The 21,939-nt window shown below is 33.6% G+C and overlaps 2 protein-coding genes across 21 annotated transcripts in view; one reads left to right on the plus strand and one right to left on the minus strand.

Annotated features, from left to right (window-relative positions):
- PIP5K59B (Phosphatidylinositol 4-phosphate 5-kinase 59B) overlaps positions 1-13,028 on the plus strand; it is a 59,267-nt gene extending 46,239 nt beyond the window's left edge. For 13 of the 20 annotated variants that reach the window (XM_074186385.1, XM_074186386.1, XM_074186389.1 and 10 more), the window contains 4 exons: positions 903-1,098; positions 3,435-3,631; positions 8,105-8,205; positions 12,506-13,028. In XM_074186385.1, the coding sequence (XP_074042486.1) occupies positions 903-1,098; positions 3,435-3,631; positions 8,105-8,205; positions 12,506-12,550 (539 nt within the window). In that variant the 3' untranslated portion in view covers positions 12,551-13,028. Of the gene's footprint in view, positions 1-670; positions 735-902; positions 1,099-3,434; positions 3,632-8,104; positions 8,206-8,337; positions 8,920-12,505 lie in introns of those variants that run through there. The other 7 variants (XM_074186388.1, XM_074186387.1, XM_074186390.1 and 4 more) reach the window with 7 other exon arrangements.
- Positions 13,029-16,621: 3,593 nt separating this feature from the next.
- On the minus strand, positions 16,622-21,218 carry LOC111511894 (DNA repair protein RAD51 homolog 3). Its single transcript, XM_023167908.2, has 5 exons — positions 20,938-21,218; positions 18,982-19,088; positions 17,379-17,551; positions 17,198-17,323; positions 16,622-16,943 (listed from the first exon to the last, which is right to left on the minus strand). The coding sequence occupies exons 1-5, from the start codon at positions 21,138-21,140 to the stop codon at positions 16,755-16,757; spliced, it is 798 nt and encodes a 265-aa protein (XP_023023676.2). The 5' UTR covers positions 21,141-21,218; the 3' UTR covers positions 16,622-16,754.
- Positions 21,219-21,939: the final 721 nt, after the last annotated feature.

Consider the following 21,939-nt stretch of genomic DNA (forward strand, 5'->3'; position numbering starts at 1 on the left):
GTATTGATAACTAACCTCTCAACGAGTTTACTTTTTTGCCTTTTAGCGATTTTTTAATTGTTTACAATCATGTGCTTCAATTAAACTATCTACAAATACAGCATCCTAAATAATCTGTTCTAATGAATGTTTTGTTTGAGGACATAATATTGCCAAACTGTATGAAACGTTTAAACTGTCGCTCTTTCAATATGCCGGCTCGCTTGCACTTGTCACGTGACGAAAACGCCTATATAAAAAAACAGGGTTATGTTACAAATAATATTGACCACACATGCACCCGTAGAACTTTCTTTAAAGTAGAAGTGTGCTGTATAAATGCTCCGATTGATTTACAATGTGTCAGCTTTTGTAAAGTAAAAGATAGAAGGAACGTAGAAGTTTGGTAGTTTGTTGTATGAATCTGCCACTATTATTGTTATATAATTTTCAGTAAGTGTCAAAATTCTAGATGAGGTAGGTAGCAGAATCGTCATTCATGAATTACACAAAATCTAAACTCGCATAACTGAAATCCAATTATTTTTAATAGTCGACCTTTCGCATTTGAGAAAATCCCTTTGAATATAATAATAATAAATGATACTCTAGCCTATGCTACATTTGTTTGTTATGGTTTGTAGAAGCTTGATATTCCAATGTTCTAAATTTTGTTTCTTTGATTTGCTAGGTCCATGCACGATTCAGGAGAGAGGATGGCCAAGAAATATTTGTTCGATATCGTAACTCTTTCTGTATGTTTATTAGTTGCTGTGTTGTTTGTTTTTTGAGCTTATTTGTCGTTTTCAACTTTTTTAACATGAGTGTAGTTTAAATACCGGTCTTGAACTTTGCAAGTAACACCGTTCGAAGAGAATTAATTGGCCAGAGTTGGTATTGAAACTGTTATATTTTTTGTGAAGGTATTGCGCCAAGCTGTTGCAGCACTCCGCCACCAACTTACGAGGCCTTGGATCAAAATACCGGTGATATACCGTTAACCGTAGGCGCTACTTCTTCCTCAACCTCGAATGCCCATTTGGGATCCCATTCTTCCAGCCAGTCTTACATTTCCCATCACCATATTGTCGTCAGGAGTTACAAAGACGATGCTGTTAGGTGAGTTTTGTTTCCGCACCTTCGTATATATATGTTAGAAGTCTGAATTAGGGCACAATCATTATTTTGCATTGAATGAAAATGCAGTTGTTTGTTAAACAAATCAGAAAGTTATTGTATCAACCAGCTTCACTTAGAAAAACAAACGCACATATTTGACACTGTTGAATTAGTCCCAGTGAACGTAACAATGGGGGTATCTCAATCATTGATTTTATATCCTTTGTTGTTCATTATATTCATGAATGGCATAACTCTCATACTTATCCAAGTAAAGTGATAGTACATTCAGATGACACAGATGGACTCATGATAGCTGAGGATAATTTTGAATTATCTGTAGAAAAATCCAATAGGTGTGTGTACAATTTCACTTTGGTGCAATTAAAAAGGAGTATTAATAATGACGTTTTCAACACAATGTATGATTTGAAAAAATGTGACCACAGGTCTATAAAACAAGTCCTTGAAAACAAATTTTATTGTGTTACCGTAGATTAGAAGTTAACAAGGATAGCACATGATGAACATAGTATATCAGTACTGTATACTGTATCAGTATACAGTATACAGACTTTGACCTATAGCTATGGATTGATCTAGGAAGATTCAATACATGTAAGTACAGTTTGTCAAGAATAGGAAAAAGTTTCAAAATCTTAATTTGAGACCGCCTTAGCTGTGCACAGAAGACAGGAGTGGAAACGCCCACAGCCCAGTCAGTCGAATTTGTCTGTTGTGAAGGGAGCATCGCGGGTTAACCGTAAGATCAGTCCGAGCAGAAATAAAGCGTAAAGGGTACAATTTGATTATTGTTACTTAACCAGGATGGAGTTTAAAACAAACCTAAATCGTGAAGTGCTGACAAACCAATCGAGGTAAGTCATAGCCTATGTAATTTATTTTATGCAACGAGAAGCGGCAGAAAATAAACCTGTATAGGACTTTAAAAAGTTCAAGAAAGAGCTGCTATGGCAACTGGCGTAAATTTAACTGAGTGGAAAAAACGATGTGAGCATGCTCAAAGTTTTTAACAGTTTTTCATGGAAAAGGAACCAACATTAGATTTCATGGTAGACGACATGATAATCAACTTGCAAGAAGATAGTGACACTGAACCAGATTACATCAGTTCAGACCTTAGCGAAGATTCATTATCCGAAGATTAGGATTAAATTTTTTTTAATTTCAATTATTGCATTTTTTGCCTTTTATAATTTTTTGCTTTGTATTGTTTTATTTGTAATTGTTACGTTCTTAGAAATTTTTCGCCGTATTTTGCGTTTAATTTAAGTATAAAAAATATACATATTTATAAGTGAAATAAAAGCAACTTTATAATTCAAAGCAAGTATTTACCTATTTATTCCAATCATTTCTCCGAGTAATGGCATAACCATTATTCATAATTTTCTAACTCAAAATAATACTGATTCCATAATTAAACAAGTCATTTCCTGTCTTGACCAAAATTATTTTGAATTCAATAATGAAATGGACTAATAGTGGGGACTTTGTACGTTGGTTTCACAGTTTTATTCGGGAGACTGTACATCTACACTAAGCAGAGACAACTTTAATCACAAATATCTGCATCTTTGTTCCTCCGAATGCTTTCTAGCTCTTCATTACGCGCACGCCGCAAAAATTTCACCCTTTTTCCTATTCTTGACAAACTGTAAAGTGTATTACATACAGAAGAAAATGATGGGATGTAGAATGCAACTGACCGATACTGGATGACAACTTACTAAAATAGTTTACTGTATGCATTTCCGTCAGGCATTTCATATGCATCTCTCAGAAATATGTTCATAATTCTGACTCCCACCCTGGAGTATGCGTTTGTGGACTTGCCTCCGGACCTTGGCTGTAGGTGATGCAGTGGTACATCCTACTGAATCAACTGTAGGCAGAGCTTGAGACGGTTGGAATTAGTTTTGTTTGTTCGGGGTATTCAGACGGTTCACTCTGTTTGAAATGACCCACCCAGCACTGACAAGGAGCTAGTACTCTGAAACCGGTCTGTCGGTTATCATCTCGACCAAATGAAATCTATTTCAGGTTTTTATATATAGGAAGTTACTTGCGACAAATCTTCCAAATAAAAGTCGTTGCACAGGTGCCTAATGGCTTCACTTCAGCTTTATGCGCGGCATTCGCTAGGTTAGCTGTTGTTTTTCCGTCGGGTATCTGCCATACATACCTACAAAATAATGTAGATTTCACATGAGAGGCAAGGGTTTGATATATATAAGAACTCATCTGTTGACTGGCCTTATAAAGTTTTGTACTACCCCTGTACAACGATGAACAAATGTTTTATGTTATTTCAGCATAAGTGATATAAAGCTAGAATCTCGACCCGAAAATAAGTCGTCCCTGAGTGTGGAATCAGGAAGTTCGGGAGCTGGTCACTCGAGTCACTCAAGGGGGCTCGCATGGACTCCTCCGACATCAGTAGAAGGGTCCACGCCTACGTGGACTGAAGGTACACCTTCTTTTACCGAATCTTCAAGTAGTGGAGATATGGGTGAGTGATTAAATGAAAAGAGCGTTGACGTTTCTTGATAAAGCAACAAATTTCTAGAGAATTCAACAAATAAATGGATATTGCAGTAAATATAATCTTTTGTACTGACTAGGCTAGGGCAGTTAAAATAAAAAAATTGCTCCATATGTTATTTGCAAGAACTAGGATGAACGACAACATACCTTTGTACAGAGTTCTTATTGTAGTTATTTTTCCTTTGTTTTAATTTTTCCCACATTTTTTGTTCAATGATGGAGAATAAAGCCAAACATTTTTTCCGGTCGAATTATTTTTTCAGTTCTATAACACAATTGGCCATTTCTATTCAAATGTCGGTTTCAACTTCATCCATTCCAAAAATATTGTCACATTGCTTGGATTCTTTCACAAGAGAGGAAACTCTGGATGGAGATGGAAAAACCAATGTGTTCGAGGTGCAAGCAAAGGAGAAAATGTACAAAGTCCTTATCAATCTATAAGTTTCCCCGTATTTTAGTAATTCATTTGAAAAGATTCTCTCCGACGGAAAGGTTCAGAGGCAAATTGAATGTTTCCATTGACTTTTCTTCAGATGGATTAGATTTGAGCAGTTATGCAGCAGACAATGTAGCTCCTTGTCGTTATAATCTATATGCACTTTCAAATCACAGTGGGACTACTTACAACGGGCATTACACAGATTGCAGACACCCATATAGTGGCACGTGGCATGAATACAACAATTCACACGTGTTCCCAATTTCGCCAAAATCACTTGTGAGCAATGAGGCATATGTCCTCTTTTATGAACAGGAGGGAACAAAGCAGCACCTTTGATGTGATTTTTTTTTCTTCTTTCCTTTTTTTATAATCTTAGTTCTTTCAATTGATTTGTATTTCATGATTGTTCCAAATTTCATTATTTATTGTTACTTGAATATTTGAAAAATGAAAACAATTAAAAAAAATTGTTCTTTCTACACTTTGATGTTGAAGTTTAAAAAGTACCACTTTCTATTAAGATTTACAATTGAACCAAAAAAAAAAATGTGCGTGAATTAGTTGAAAATTTCAGCTTTCGCATTTTTCCTCAAAAACTAAGCAACCCTTGTCTTTTCTTTATCATTATATCAAACTGTTAGACGTTTCCATAGATATCTCAGTGAATGTCTATTCGATTCAACACTTCTGCCAACGAAACACAAGTTAATTAATTCCGTCAGCATGAAAATTGTGTGCTCGGCATTCGATGAAGTTGACGAAGGCCGCTTTCGCCTTTTCCTTATTGGCGAAAAATCGCTTGATGACATAAAACGATTAAAAAAAATTAACAGCATCAGTGTATAGAGTAGAAAATTCTCTATCGATCAGCATATACTACGAACCATCGGAATAAATATTCATTGAGAGATATTGCTACAAAAATACATAATATCAAAACGGACAAAACTCTTGAAAACATCTAATGAAGTTCTTGTTCGTTTGTTGAACCAGAATAGGTTTTCAATTGTTTCATCATTGGAAATATCGGCTTCAATGAACTATATCTTCGTTCCGAATTTGAAATTTTTCAACCCGCAAACAAGTGAATGGCGCCGTGTACAATGATTTTGTCGTCACCCAGTATAGCGAGGATGAGGGAATGGAATGATTAGCTCTAGGCTTTTAATAAAACATATTTTACTTGCATTCAATAATTATAAAGGGAGATACAGGGTTACTCATCATTCAAGATAACCCGCATGTATTGAGTGATTTTTTTTGGCGTTATTTCAGTTGCATTGAACTGGCACTATCATTTGCTCAGATTTTGACGAACATTCGTCCAGGAAGATACATCTCGATATCCTGTATTTGACAGTAAGGTAAAAAAGAAGCTATGATGCCATTTCCCAATTATATGCTTGCATTGATTGTAATTTGAAATAGCCCTGTATCGCCTGTCTTTGAAGTAAAGTCTTACACTAGTCTGAAGATATTTAGAAAATGTAGATGAAAGTTTCTCAGAATACTGGATATATTTTGAAACTTTGTTTCTAGTAGTTTTGTAAAATGAGATACCAAAAATCATTCTTTACTTCTAAAACGTGCTTGGCACAGAAAATTTATATTAAATCAGCATACTTTTGTGTTGAAAGCTATTTGCTCTGTTAACCGTGGCCTGAAGGTTTGATGTTTTGTTTACGACCGTGATAGACATTATCAAAAGCTATGAGGCATCAAACAAAGCGCTCTGGTTGTTCTCACATCACATACCACCTTCAAGGTTCGAGACTCTGAGTTTATTGGTGGCGGGCGTGGCTTCATTTCTATTGGTTGAAATGAATAATCTCTTTTTGTGGGTGTAATTTAGTGCAGGCATCCATACATTATTGATGTTAATTCCCCCTTCTTTTTGGTTGAAATTATTTTTGGGGTATTCCGACAAATCAGTATGTAGTATCAAAGAAAACAAATGACCAGGTCTGGACCCGCAGAAAACAAACTATCTATATTTTCACAATAGACAAAAACTTGTTAAAACCTCGAGTTTTAAAATGGAGCACACACATAAATTGAAAAACTCAGCTGATAAATAAAAACATAGGCTGCTAGTTCGTAGTTGAATTGAACCTGAAATACCAAACGTATAGACAATACGTTTGGTATTTCAGGTTCAATTCAAGCTACTGCAGCAGCTATCATCACTGGTGTGTGCGTTTTTTTTCCGGATTTCGTTCTCTTCAATCATGATAAAACTCTAATATGCTTTTTTGGGTCTGAAGCTGTGTTATGGGACTGTTTCTAGGGACCTAGCGCTCAGGAAAGCGTTGTTCAATCTTTGACTGGTGTCTCCAAATCAAAACTATTAAACATTCTTTTGAGAGTGTCAGGGCCGTACATGTCTATTTACTAATTTCATAATAGTAATAATAATAATATTAATATTAATATATTTCAGAAAATGTTCTACATTTCATAAAGAAAACATCAAACAAAATGAAACAACATCAAACAATTTCTACATAAAGGTTTATAAATTATCTAGATATTCCTGAAGTGAATAAGGTTCTAACTTGATCAAGAGCTCTTTGACACCTGTTTTGAATTTTTTCAAGCTCTCTAATATTTTAAGTCTCTGTGGTAATTTATTGAAAAACCTTATGCACACATAGAATGGATGCCTTTCTGACACTGTCAATTTGTCAATCGGAAAAGATATATTCATATTGCGCTTAGGATAATGGGGAATGTTCCTCCCGACGAAAATCAAGTATTTTTCATAAAAGAGCTCTAAAACAATGCATTTTAACTTATCATTTCAACCATTTTCTTAAAAAATTATTTAAATACCTAAAAAAGAGGAATGAAATAATGCATTCAACATTTAAAGGGATTCGTTTCTATTTCACCGTTTGGCAACATCGCTTATAGCTAATAAAGGACAATGAATCTGTTACCTGTATGAGACAAACAAAGATGACATATTTCATAGGCATGCTGCTCTGTTTACTTATGTTCCGAGTTCCGAGACATTCTGTGACATATGATATTTTGTGCCTTTGTGCACCTAACCTATCTTCCTCTATATAAATAAATAACAAAAAACTGTTGTTAATGTGGCTTGTGGAGGTGGTATTGAACTATAATTTATATTTTGCCTTAATTGTTGATTTATAAAGATAATATTCCTTTTTTAAAGTAGAAAATGATATAGGCGCTGTTGCCAATATGTGAATTAGAAAGAAATCCCTTCAAAAATTAACATTTGAAACATCAATTTGAATACTTTTCGAAGTGAATTTGAAAAACTCATGAAATAAACTTAACTTCATTTTGTTCAAACTTGCATTTGCTGTAATAACCCAAATTGAGGAACATTCCCCATTATGACTTGGTCCAGCTTCCAAAAATCTACTTTTATTTTTAAATAGGTATACTACTCTCTCATAGATATAGATCGCTTATATTGTCAAGATATTATTTGCCTTGAATGCCCCGGCATGACTGACGAAAGTTCAGTTTGAATATAACTCTCATAATTCTTTTTTAGATAAGGAATATATCAGAAGTATTACTGCTGCTTACCCAGAATATTATACCAAATTCAAGTAAAGATTCAAAATTCGCAGAATATATAATTTTTAGTGATTTTTCATTGAGGTAGGAGCCAATAACTCTGATACTGTAACATATTTGATTCAATTTTTTTCCCCAGATTTGTAAGCGTATACCAATGCAAGTGATCGTTAACATATACATCAAGAAATTTTGTTGAGTTCTGAACTGCAAGTTCATTGTTTGACAGATTAATTGTACTTGGTGTTTCAATTCTTTGCTGTGCCATTCTAAATAAAATAACATTTGTTTTCTCAACATTCAGAATCAAATTGTTATTATTCTTCTTCTTCATTGTGTCAATGAGATTGTTACCAAAGATCCAGTCTTCTGAGAAACCCCCGTATCCATCAAGATAACCTTTCATTAAGTAAATCTGTTGTATATACATACTAGGTTGTCCCACAACACCTTTGCGGCAAAGCAGCCACACGTCGACCAAGCTCCACCACAAGAAAACGGTAGAACACGCTATCAACTGCCTTTCCACAGAAATGGTGAGTACCAACCAAATGAATGTTCAGTCGTCGAGGTGGTGGTTTGTTTATATAGGGCGTTTTGAAAATTCTGCATACTTGAAAAGGCTTTCTCGCAAAAAAAAAGAAAATCCAGCCTCACTTTTTTTTCAGGAAAGCCTTCCTGAGGAAGTCACACATCTTTGAATGGATTCGGTGAGGTTTATATTGTATAACTTGAACCAATGAAAATACGTTATACCATCTTTTTGTGTTGACTGGGGAGATGTTTACACCATTGAACAGTTGAAGAACCGTCCAAGTGAAATTTGGCTTTGATCTGAATCGACTTTCTTGTCGTTCAATTGTAGCTTACTGGAAAAATGCTATTAGCAACCATTTTTAATACGAGCTCGGTAGAAAAGCTTTCGGAAAATGTTTCTTTCGTTATATCGAACAAACAGTGATAGTTTATGTATTTACTTTATTGATGAAAACCTAATGAGATTCAATTCGAATATTTATTTTATTTATTTACGGGTATTCCAAATGTAATATATAAGATGTAAGGTGATGCATTAGTTAGTTAAGAATTGTTTATAATTTTGGTCCAGGAGATGTGACAGTGAAATTATATTGTTTTTATACAGAAAACAATAATGAACTCACTCATAGATCGTGATTATTTATAATATTCAAAAGTGTAATTTGATTCTATTGAATAAAATATTTATTTCAAAAACTGTAGTAACAGTATTTCTGATTTTTCATGTTTTCTGTTGCTCAAAGAACTACTAGTCTTATTGACAAAGCAGCAAATGCTCTTTATACACTACTAGATGGTGACAGTTTAACGCGAATCACGGAATCAAACGATCTGGAGGTTTTGTTTGATCAAAAACTCTCGTTTTCCTATCATTTTCAGAATGTAATATCAACTTCAATGAGAAGTCTGGGTTTCTTGTTACGCAACTGCAAGGAATTTAAGGCTTTTCGCTCTTTGAAAACAGTTTACCTAACACTGATCAGGAGTAAATTAGAGTACTGCAGTGTCGTTTGGAATCCGTCCCATATGAAACATATATCTAGTTTAGAAAATGTATTTTTTTTTTCAAATATGCATATTTTAAAAAAAACATGGTGCTTATCCCGAGAGGGGTTATAGCTATGACTCATTGTTGGACGATTTCCAAATAATATCTCTAAAAAATCCATGCAAAGCCGAGATATGTGTTTTGCATATAAAATAATACATGGACAGATAGATTGCTCGCCTCTATTTTTTCTGTAGCACATTTCTGTTTAAAATCTGTTTTTCCGTTAATCAGCTGCCGCCCCCATACGAACGACAACTCTCAGAAGTTGAGAAACTTGTGCGAGCTAAGGACTAACGAGGTCTTACCTTTTAACGTGTGATTCCTAACACGGTTGCAGAATCATTCCAGCTTCAACCAGATACATTCTCTCGAGAAAAATATCTGGTCGAGGCGGGAATCGAACACACGACCTTCCGATCGTGAGTCGGACGCACTACCACCGCGGCCAATTCCACAATTAAAAATATGACCACTCTCCAATATATATATTGGACTAGACTATATATATTAGACTAGTACTATGTTGCTGTATCGCTGCTGTTCCAATGTTTTGACAGAATCAGAATCAACGAACTTAGGCGTGCGCAGCGTTATAGAACAGTGCTTTCCAAAAAATAATCTACAGCGCCATCTAGTGGCGAGTTACAGAAAAATTGATAGAGTATAAACCTTCCGTTTCTACGCATCACGATCGGTTGAGCGATGTAGAAGTTAATCACTTACCAACCAACCAACATACATTTTTATGTATTAGATGAACAAAACATGGTATGGTAAGAATCTGAAGCTCTTTGAATAATTACATACAGGATACTTTAGGTTCTTCCTTGAATAGGCACCAATAAGACATGGTACGCAATTTTTCATTTGATACCATACAAATAATCTGGAAAAAATTTTACTCAAGTTTGAAATCATTATCAAAATTTACTTCACAGCATCAGGTGATGAAATTGTCAATTCCGAAGGTTAAATAATATACAGTGAAATATTGAAAGGGTGGTTTTTAATTGGCAAGGAAATCAATTAGTTTTCTGATTGATTTGGCCGTTACTTGATGAAGATCCATAGTAATTTCAAAAACTACACCTGACGATTTGATCTCCACAAAATTCATTTGAGAAATATATCACAACATGTTTCGCTAGCACGGTAGCTTTCTCAAGTGATTTGAAATCACGAAACATGTTGTGATATATTTTTCAAATAAAGTTTGTGGAAATCAAATCGTGAGGTGTAGTTTTTGAAATCAATTAGCATCACACCATTCATTAATGAGTATAAGTATAAGGGGAACAAGATAGGCCCAAGAAGAGATCTTTGTGGTACACTTGGACCAATATCGAATAGGGTACCTTCTTATCAGCTAGGTTTAGTAACTTGAATACGATTCAAAACTGCTTAGACTGTGGTATTTAATTCCATAGTGCAATTGTCTAAGGCACTATGGAATTGAAGCAAATCAAAATCCAAGATGGAGTGGATGTAAACATTGACCTGCCCTACGCACGTGATATTGAAAATCCCAAGAATTGGCCAGGGTCGTATTCAGAACCAACATCTTGTTGATCGCAAATGCTATATCATACTTACGAAAACTTTTTTATAATATAGAGTGAAATGCAAAAGTTTTGCAGTTTAACGGGAAAAATGCAGATAATGTGTAATATAAAAAGATTTTCATTGGATTTTTCACAGCGCACTCAAGCATTATATGAAAAGAGACGTAATTATTTCTTTATTGATAATTTTTATTTTATGTAAAATCAAAAGGAATATTAATCAAAATTATTCAACTGGGTGAATTTGTCTCTTCATCAGTAGTGTCATCCTCACCAATCTGAATTATCAGTGGTTCGATTTGTGCCTCTATTATGTTATCAAGCTTCCACATCTTTGTCTCCACTTCCGATATCACATGCCGAACACACTTCTCCCATTTCTCCGATGTGACTCTTTTCAAAGCCTCATCAAAAAGTACTTTGAGATCTGCACCACAGCCCTTCAGCAACAAACCCATTCTCATTTCCGATGTGACAAATAATAAGCCGTTTTCCTTCACCTGAAATTATGAAGAGGTATGAAAGTAAATAAAACAAATACTAGGGTTACTTTTTATATATCGAGATTGAGGCAGGTCTTAATATAAATATAAGTTTACCTGATGGAGTTGTTAATCCGGTGGATAGTCCATCTAGAAAGGCCCTCCTAGATGATGTCACAGTTTCATTGACCTTTACTTTAGGGGTAGTATGAGCAGCATTAACCCAGGTTTCATCCATATAATAAATTGTTCTCTGTTGTTCCCTATAATATTTAATTTTGGTCAAATACTCTCTCCTCCATAACACAATTTCCTCTCTATCCAATAATAAACTATTGCGCCCTCGTTTTTTACATACAAAATTCAAATGTTTCAATACTTTATGGAATGTTGACCGCTTAAAACTTGGCAATAAAACATCTTCATTTATTTCTGTGAGTACTTTGTCTTTCGTGGGTATTTCATTTCTGAAAAAGTACTCATGCACTTTCCTCCTGATTGCATGTTTATCAGCATCATCTATTGATTTTATAATGGTTTGACGATTCTGATTTGTATTCGGTTTGGAAAATGTATGATTTTGTTTATATTCCCGTAAAACATTGTAAATCGAAGCGCAACACACTCCAATTTTATCGGAAACTTTCGATACGACTTCGTCGACAGTCGATATCTCAATTTCTTCCATCTCTTTCTTGAACACATTTAAATCACTTCTTTCATCTCAACACTCAAATGTCTTTTTTTGGATCGTTTCCTGGCTGGACTCAGAGGATAGCTCACAGTGTCATCAGAAGTGTCTGTACTGGACATCTTGGAAAACAATTTTAAACAATATACTAAAACGCACGCCACACAAACGAATTCACCAATGAACGCTGCCCTTTCCATCTGACACTGGGCGATCACATGAACATCACGCTTCGGTTTTGTTTTACTCTATCTTGGATTTGGATAAACTTAGGTCTGACGACGGTTCAATTCTCTTTCACTAACATAATCGACGTGATCTGTGATCATCCTTTGCTCATATACGAGGTATTACTACTAAAATTATTAAGGTGATTCATGTCGATTGCGGTTTTGTAGTTGTAACATAAGCTGTCTAAGAGAATTCACCCCACCGAAAAAAAAAAAAAAGATAATATCCTCATGTGCAGTCCAAAATGACAGCTTTATACTTCTTCGTATTTTTTTACAGAATTCCTCGGGGCTAACAGAATCATTCCGAAAAAGAAAACAATGAATTAAGATGTCAGACTTTCAAAGGACACCATTCGAGCAGAGTTTGGCCAAGAAGTTTATAATTCGGATTGTCGTATATTCCATTATGGCGCTTTGTCCTAGGCTTGCACTGCGAACCAACACAGGAGTCTTCATGAGGACTAGGTCTAACGCGAAATATGATATAATTCAAATGCTGGTGTTTTTGTGGAGCTTCAATGTTATGTACATATTTGGTGGCACCTCATCATAACGTTTTGTTGTAAAATTTCTATGGAAGTGACGAAGATGGCAGTTTTAGGATGTAAAATTGTAGATCTGCCATAAATTATCGAAAATATACAATATAAATATATGAATAAGCATAAAAGGAACCTTGTACCCACTGTTTTTGTAATTATAAAACATTTGTTAGTCCATTTGTGATGCAGACTTTTCATGAATATCTGATAGTTGTTATGAAATACTCAAAATGCCAAATACAGATTCTCTAAAAATGATATATCGTTTGATGTTAAAACTAGAGATGAAACGGATAGCAGTTTTGCCGAATACCGGATATTCGGTCAACCTTGATATTCGGTTGAAAAAAGCACGCTTGCTTGCGCATGCGCGAACGATAACCCTATTGTCCAATTGAGTTATTTTCGTTGATAAGCGAAGTTAACAGCAGCTTGCAGCAGCGTGTACAGCAAAAGACTTTTTTCTGAAACTGGCCTTATTTATGAATACAAGCGAAACCGCTTACTAGCTCTTAGTGCAGAGATATTAGTATTCATCTACTATAATTTTCCCTTAGTGCAGTATGAGTACTAACTAATTTTGTAAGTTGTAGAACTATTGTGTGACTACTGATTGTATTTCTCAAGTGATACCAACTAAATAAAGCAATCAATTTAGTGTCCGACCGAAACTGGTTTTTAGACCGAAAACGAATTTCGACAACGGTCTCAGTTTCGGCCGAAACCGAAACTTCCTTACAAGGATTATGTTTTGAGGGAAAAATAAAGAAAACATTATAATCAGTCAGTCTTTATTTTTCATCTTTAAATCACAACGTTATGCAGTCTTCGACATTTTTACTTATTGATAATCAACATAACAAACCCTTATTTAAGAGAAAATATTAATTGCACCTTAAAAATACTTAAAATAGGTGTTTATTTGAGTAGGTGTAGATCCTTATTTTGAATATTATTGATGGTTTTTCAAAAATATCAAACAACTTATTTAAGTTGTTACCTAATATCACAATAGGTACTTAATATTTATGTAATGAACAAAGTAAGTTACGAGTCATGACATGATTAGGCACGTAGACGCGGCAAAATGTCTTCGTCGCTTGTATGAAATTCAACGCGTCGAACATGACCGATCACAGCGCGGGAACTCCCGAATGCAATTTCGGTTTCGGTCGTCGTTTCGGCAGGTTTGCCACCGAAACTCATTTTTTTGCCGAAACTCGTCGGAAACCGAACTTTCGGTCGGACACTAAATCAATTACCTAAAAAAAATTGATCCGGTATTCGGCCGGTAAGCGCTAGTTATCAGGTGTTCGCCGGATAGTATTGAGGAGGATAACTATCGGATATCCGTGTCATCTCTAGTAAAAACCCTAGCAAAACATTCTCTGCTCTTACTATTTATTATGGTACTGAAATCCCTAGTGCTAACCTACTGTTTATCAGAAACTCGATATTGAAGATATATGGGGTAAGTAAAAGCAATTTTGATATTATAGACAAGTGATGGAAGAACAATTAAAAAATTCGATATCGTTAAGATCTGTTCATTTTATATCAGATGAAATGCAAACGATGTGTTTTCAGAATGGTTTGTCCTATTTCTTTTCATGTTATTATGGTCCTATTTTGAAATTAAGGTTATTATTAAAATTTAACTGGTTTAGTGATCTAATAATTTTTTTCAAGAAGGGTTATAATAATCTTCAAGAATAAATCTTGTGGACAAAGCTTTTAAAAAATAAATATAAATGTAAGTATGAAAAGAAAAACACCTAAACAAAAGTAAAATTAGAACATACACTACAGTCTATAGTTCAACGTCGAAATTTTGTATCAACATGGTTGTGTACAGATTTGTTTAAAAATATTATCAACACTCATAATAGTCATATATAGGCTGTTCATGTAAAGAAGAGAATGACGTCATTTTTGGTAATTTTGTATATCCAACATAACAACGTTAAAATTCCCACTGAAATGCGTTCAACAGCAATTAAACTAGTAACATTTCATTTTGTAAGTTGCTCAACTGCTAGTAAAATTTCAGACGTTGCCGAATCGAAAAAACTCGAAAACTGTCAGTCTTTCTTTTCTTTTCAGAACTAATCATTTCTTTTGATAAGACCCTCGTATATTCAATATGCCTGAAGCATTGTGGAAATAGTCCCAACAAATACTAAAAAATAAGTAAGGATAATAGCAATAAAACATATCAACAGTACAAAAAAATTTGAAAGTTCGAAATAGTGCACATGTTGGCAACGCCATAACTTGTCATCTTGTGAAGTCATTCTCTTCTTAACGTGAACAACCTATAAACATATATACTTATATATAATATTACATAAATAAACACACCCATTGCACCAGACAATCAAACATATATCAAACAAGAATATAAACAAAAATCTTATATAACCTAAATTCAAATATGCACATTTTGTCAGGTGAATTCATCATTATAGAATTCTTGCAAATTATAATGGGGTCTATCAGCCAAAAATGTTTTTACTCTTATTCTAAACATTTTGTTGGTCAAATTTGCCGGTCTTATATCTGAGGGTACAGGTGCTCTTTGGCATGAAACCTTAAATAGGGACATATTTTTGTAAATGAGGCAAACCGATTCCAAAATGAACAAAGCAATCACTGTTAAAATCTTTTGCTCAACGAATTTGTCTCTGCATGAATCACGAGGTTTAATTTTACACATATTAGTTGGGTACCCGGACCGATTTTTCTCAAAAACCATTTGTTTTCTTGTCAATGTTTCGAATTTAATTGAATTCTTCTTCAAGGTCTTTTCTACCATCGCTTTGGAAAAGACCTTGGCTAAAAGACAGCAGGAGCCTCACAAGGAAGAGAAGCTGTCACAACCAGTGCTTGCACTTCCCTACATCAGAGGATTATCGGAGAGGATAAGAAGAATTGGTTCCAAGTACAACAACAGAACCTGCTTCAGCCTCACGAAAACCAAGCCACCAAACGCGAACTGCGATTCCAAGTATTGTATTTACCGGATACCCTGTGAGTGCGGAAAATCCTATATTGGTGAAACTAAGAGGCCATTGAATGTTGGCATTGCCGAGCACAAGAAACACACACAGCGAGGGGAAACTAGCAAATCAGGAATAGCAGACCATGTTTGGATCCATCAACACAACATCGAGTGGTCCCAAGCTGAGATCTTGCACAGAGAGGAACATTGGTTTAGGAGAAAATTCAAGGAAGCCGTTTACATGTTGTCCAACAACGTATTCAGCCAAGCCAGCGTAGAAATACGCAACATATGGAAACCCATCATCAAGCGAAAAATTGCCAACTCCCGCCAAACGGTCATCTCCCACGGAACCGGTGAAGCGTAAAATGGAAAGCGGGAATAAGTGAAAGTACTCGAACGACCTATAAATAGTCATCTCTCGGAGGAATCAGTCCAGTCATCACCCAAAGACGATTGTAGATACTAACGATCGAAACGTCGTGAACTAACGTGACTTGGAATCTCTCAACTTTTTATTTTTATTTTCTTTTTTCATTTCTTTATTTTTATTTATTTTTGTTCAATTGTTCTAGTTTACTTGTATTTTATTTCACTATTATTCCTTTTCAGGTTTATTTTGCTTAGTATAATTGTTGTTTTCAGCTATTCATTTTTAATTTTCTTTTTCAGTTGTTTCAGGGATTTCAAATCATTTTATATAGTAGACAATGGAAGTCTGAACTAGTGAAATTCATCCTGAAACATTGTCAATCACCTTCAAACAAACGTTAAAATAATGAAATTTGCGAAACAAGAACACTACACAAAATAAGAAACAAATGAAGTTATTATAAACAAACATCTGGACTAAAATTAAACAAGAATTTAATGAATACATCTATTAAAACGTCTAACATTCACAGTAGCCGATAAGCCACTGAAAGGACCTGACAAATGTTATCAACAAGTGTTTTAAAAAATAATGCAATCAACAAGTTCAACTATATATTAAATTCTACTTCTTTGCAATCGCAAAATATACTTTTCATCAGTTTGGCCCGAAAAGCAAAGCCGGTTTTTGAAAGAATTATTCTAGAATTCACAAGATGATAAAAGCTGTCTCCAAAAGATGGCGTCACCAAAGTAACCTCTCCATCAACTCTGGTCGTGAAATCATTTGTTAATATAACCTAAAAAAACATTCAAAATATTTGAATAGGAAAATGTTGCTCCCTAGAATATGACCACAATAAACTGTATTTGTATGAAAATGTACTTATAGGACGAAACTGCAGTAACGTTAGTTACAAATACAAATGGTATAAAAACATAGGAAGTTTTAATTCTCGTTTTTCAAAACGCATATTGGAAGAAAAATTGCAAGTTTCGTGTAAGAGATAATGTTTTAGTTGAATTCAACTGCATTGCATTTCATGTAACTTACTGCAAAATTGAAATGTTCCGCCAGGACCCTCAATTCCAGAAAAAATTTACTTATCACCACTATCCTATTTGTTACATCCAGTTGCCTTAAGAGATATGATACGCTATCTATTACTATCAATCGTATCTGAAAAAGTGAATATTAACAATGATGTTGCAATCAAAATCCGAGTCAGTCTTACATTTTTATCCACAAGATATTGTCGTAAGTAAGTCAAACATGCTAGAAGTTCTAAAGTTGTATCAATCTTGATACAGTGAATATTTTTTAAAATTGTCTTTTCGTTTAAGTCGACATCTGGGTCTTTTTTAATTCCCATCTGGTGAAACTGTCTGGTAAAATCCTTTGCTAAATCTTGAAAAAAGAATTTTAGACTGGGAGAATTATCTGATAATATTGACCATTGAAATGAAAGATTTTTCTTCAACAAGAGTAAAAACTTTTGAATATTACAAAAGCTTATGGAACTGTTTTTTAATTTTTTGTAAAGATTCTTTTGAACACTTTCCTTGAAAAACAAATTATCCCAAAGCAGTGTCACTCTATTTTCTTCATTTCTCAATGGAATATTGAGTGGATAAATAACCTGGAGACAGATTTATGTCTGAAGCGAATTTTAACATAGTTTTCACTACTACATGTCAAGGATAACCTTACTAGATTGTCACTACGTACAAATGTTAAAGATTCAATAATGTACAACGGAATAAAAATGTAAAAATAAAATTCCCATCAACCTGTTTCGTGGTGTCATATTACAACTGACCTTATGACTTGTACAATTTACTTGTATCTCTCTATATTGTGACATAATTTTGAAGGAAGTTTCAATTTATTTATTACCACTTTCAACTACAATGTATACAACATACTCTACTCATATATTCTCCATTCGTCAAGAGAAACTAGTTTTTATAGGACAATAATTGTATATGTACAGTATGCCTCCCGAAGTTGAGACCATATGGAAAACTTTAAATATTGATTTTAGAAAAATGATATATTCTTCATGAAAAGTTCTCCTATGACTAAAACCTAAAATGTAACCAACAGTTATCAAAATATTTCATTCGTACCCAAGGTTTGACAAAAAATATTAGTTTTGCTCAATAGTCGAGTATCTACCTTCATTTCTGATAATATCGAAAATCATTATTTGAAAAAGTCAATCAGAATTGAAAATCCCGTTCGAATATACAATTTTATTAATGAATAATATATTTATTTTTTTTTTCGTAACTTATCTACACAATAACAACAAAAATTCAACTGTAATTTGTGTACATTAACAGAAAATGTTTTCCTTATGATTCCAACTTACTGAGGCATACTAAATATCTCTTTCTAGGATTTGACATATCCTGTAGATGAGATTGGAACCCAAAAAAATCATTAGTTAGACCCCACTGAGATAGAGAAGCAAGGTGGTGAAATTTATAACAAGCTACCTGACTTTTTCGGTAATGAAGCTTAAGAGTACCTTTAAGTTCAAACTAAAAAATATTTTAAGTGGATAAATGTTTTTATTGTCTTGATGATTTTTTAGCCACTTGAAATTTTTGTGAATTTTTTTCTGTATACTTTAATTTTAATTAAATAATTTTGTATATTTCTCTTTCTAATATGGTTGACGTTTTCTTTTATAAGAGAAGCAATAAAGAGAAACAGGATGAAACAGAAAAAACCTAAAATTATCAAGCATAAAAAAATTGAACATAAAATATACCGACAGATGATGGTGTAGTCTACCAACTACATATGAATTTTAAATATATGTTCATTACCTGTTAGTCTTTGGACGGCAAAATTTCTATTTGTACTTATGTAAAGAGCTGCTCCTCCATATCCACCACAACATTTTGGCAATTGAACAGATATACACAGCTGAAAACTGAAATTGATACGGTTCCTACATATGGTGTCAAAGCTTTGCATGCTTTCTAATCAGAAAAAAGTTTTAAAAGATTTATCTCCAGCAGTAAAAGTTTCCATTCGCTATATTATTATCAAAATATGAAATCAAAAGTTTCACATAGATATATCTAGGATTGAGAAAGTACAAAATAAATTTCTAAGATCATGTGCATTTGAGCTCGTATTTCAGAGGTCCGATTATAAGTAGTATTCTACTCCTTTTGAATTTATCTACTTTAGAGCACCGCCGAGCTGAAATTGATTCAATACTTCTTCATAAAGTTATAAATGGTGAAATGAACTGTCCATATGTAACGCAACGGATTGACTTCAATGTAAATTCAAGAAGAACCAGAGTGATGGAGTTGTTCAAAGTTACTTACCATTCTACTAGCTATGGCTTGAATGAATTCATTACCAGAATGCTTAGGCTAGCAAATAAGAATAGCATATATATTGATTTATTTGATTCTTGCTTATATTCTTTCAAACATCAGATTAATCGTATTAACCTACTATGAAGAAACTGCTGATTATTATTAATAAATAATTGATATTTTGTATTCTTAGTATTCTATATTATTGTCCAATTGTTAATTTTTCTTTCATACTATTTATATGCTTACAAACCGTAAATAATTAAATAAATAAATATGGTTGGATACATATTATGGTCCATATGCTTTTGGTTCGTGCTCGGTTTGATAAAATTTCCTTGTTCTTATATTACACTTTGAGCTCCGCCACAAAATAGACACAAATAGTTGAATTCATAAATGAGTTTTTGGCGTTAAAGGTAATAGGTATGCACTTTTCAAGCGAAGAATTACATATGTATATCACTCCTCTGCAGAAATTATTGGTATGCCTTAGGTAACAAATTTAACGTTATGTAATCCATTTGGTATGGAATATTCCACAGACTAGATTTGAAAAATGTATTCAAGAGTTACACTCAACTTATATACTCTTATCACAATATTAAGTATATTTGTAATATTCAAATGTGCAGTTTTCAATTTATATTGTGTTACAACATATATGGATATTCTTCATTAGTTTGATGTTTGGTGGTGTTTTGAATTGTATTTATAGCCCTGGCTCACTCTTAACAATAATCAATAATCTAAAATCAATGATACAAATGAAGCCTTTCAAAATCAATCAATTGCCTATCATTTTTAGTTTCCATTCAGTTATATTTACCAACATTTTTCTCTATAAATACATTGAATTCAAAATACACTACATAAACTTGTATACAAATTTATTTATAATGCCTATATATTGATCTTTTTCAAAAATTCACAATATTAAAAATTATTTGTGTAAATACTCTTGTATCTCACACACACTTGTTGATGGTATAGCAAAGCACTAGCTGAACGGGGAAATGGAGTGGAAACGTAATCTCACTACCATGACGAATTGATAGAAGAATGATATCACTCCTATAAAATATTTTTGAAAATCCATCTGTATCGGAACCTCATGGAACCAAAACTTAAGCAGTAGCAATAGTGTGGTTAGGTTATTTGTTTCTTCTGTAAAAATATTTTATCATACCAAGAGCACATTGAGATTGGTCTCACAGTGTAGATTGACCCTCAATTGGAACAGAAAGTTAGGACATTGAAACACTTTCAGATAGAATATGTAATAGAATAGCGACATACTACTTGTTTTTCAGGATTGACGTCGTTCGTTTTCCGTAAGTTTTTAAACTTTTCCTCAAGACAAAATGGTTCTCATTAGAAACACAAAACAACCTTTATTGTAGCAAAAATAAATAACGAATTGTTTTGGTACAGGAAATGAAGTCTTACCAAACTTGTGTTTTTCCCGATCCAGGGTACCCGGTCAATTCAGTGATTGATTGAGGTACAATTACATGTTTTAGAATACTATCAAGATTTTCATTATAACTTAAAATACACCCATTGAGTAGTTCTTCTTGGAGTAGACTGAATGCAGTTGTTTTCTGTTTGCCGTCACTTATTTCATTAGATGAAGCCATCATCATATTCATTATTAATTTTTATTTTAAAGATCACAATAATCTAAAACGAACATTGTGTCATTCAAAATGACGTTTATAATCCCGCCAAATATTCAAATTTATCTTCTTCTTCTCATTTATTTTCTGGCTAAACTTTTGCGTTATTGATCCAGTCCCGATAAACATTTCAATTTTAAAAGACAGAGAGAAAATGGCTAGTTTTGTCTGAAAATCATGACGCCATCTTGATTGATGGAATACGATAATCGTTCTGGGGTATGTGGGTAACATGTGGCCTAAGTGCTGTGGGCCTATACTCACCCTCCTACTCTAGAGATACAGATAGGATATGCATTTTCGTTGGATTCATCTATGTATGTCTATTTGATATCAAATATAGAGCATTTGAATTTTCTGTAATGTTTTCTGAGTTACTTCGTACTATTATTCTTAGGAACTACCTTAAAACTGATTGCAGATAAAATATCTTCACACCATCCTCAGTTATCACTGGGCACATAATTGATTCAATTTCATAATGGAAATACTAATTTGATTATAAACACTAACAAATTAAACATGCTGACCAGCTGAAACTGTAAACATGTATTCGAGACGAGTATACCAACATAAAAAAACGTCAATCGAATGTACGGGGCCCGCAAAATTTGGACATTCACTTTATTTTTTAAACAGTCCATGTAGATCAGAACTATGTATTTACAAGCAGAAGGAGGAGTTGAGGTAAATATCTAAGGTAAGTAAAAAGTTAACTAAAGACAAGTTCATTATTTTTAAGACTGAACGTTTTTGTAGCTAAGGTCAATTA

Source organism: Leptinotarsa decemlineata, unplaced genomic scaffold (assembly GCF_025532065.1).
Source record: "Leptinotarsa decemlineata unplaced genomic scaffold, Ldec_3_MD MMD2_tig00078422_RagTag_RagTag, whole genome shotgun sequence".
Lineage (NCBI taxonomy): Eukaryota > Metazoa > Arthropoda > Insecta > Coleoptera > Chrysomelidae > Leptinotarsa > Leptinotarsa decemlineata.

Bases quoted from the DNA above. Each gene is read 5' to 3' on its own strand.
- LOC111511894 (XM_023167908.2), bottom strand. From the start codon at position 21,140: ATGAATATGATGATGGCTTCATCTAATGAAATAAGTGACGGCAAACAG. The intron at 19,089-20,937 runs GTAAGACTTCAT...TATCAATTTCAG, and splicing joins TCGGGAAAAACACAAGTTTG to TTTTCAGCTGTGTATATCTG. The intron at 17,324-17,378 runs GTAAGACTGACT...TCACTTTTTCAG, and splicing joins AATATCTTGTGGATAAAAAT to ATACGATTGATAGTAATAGA.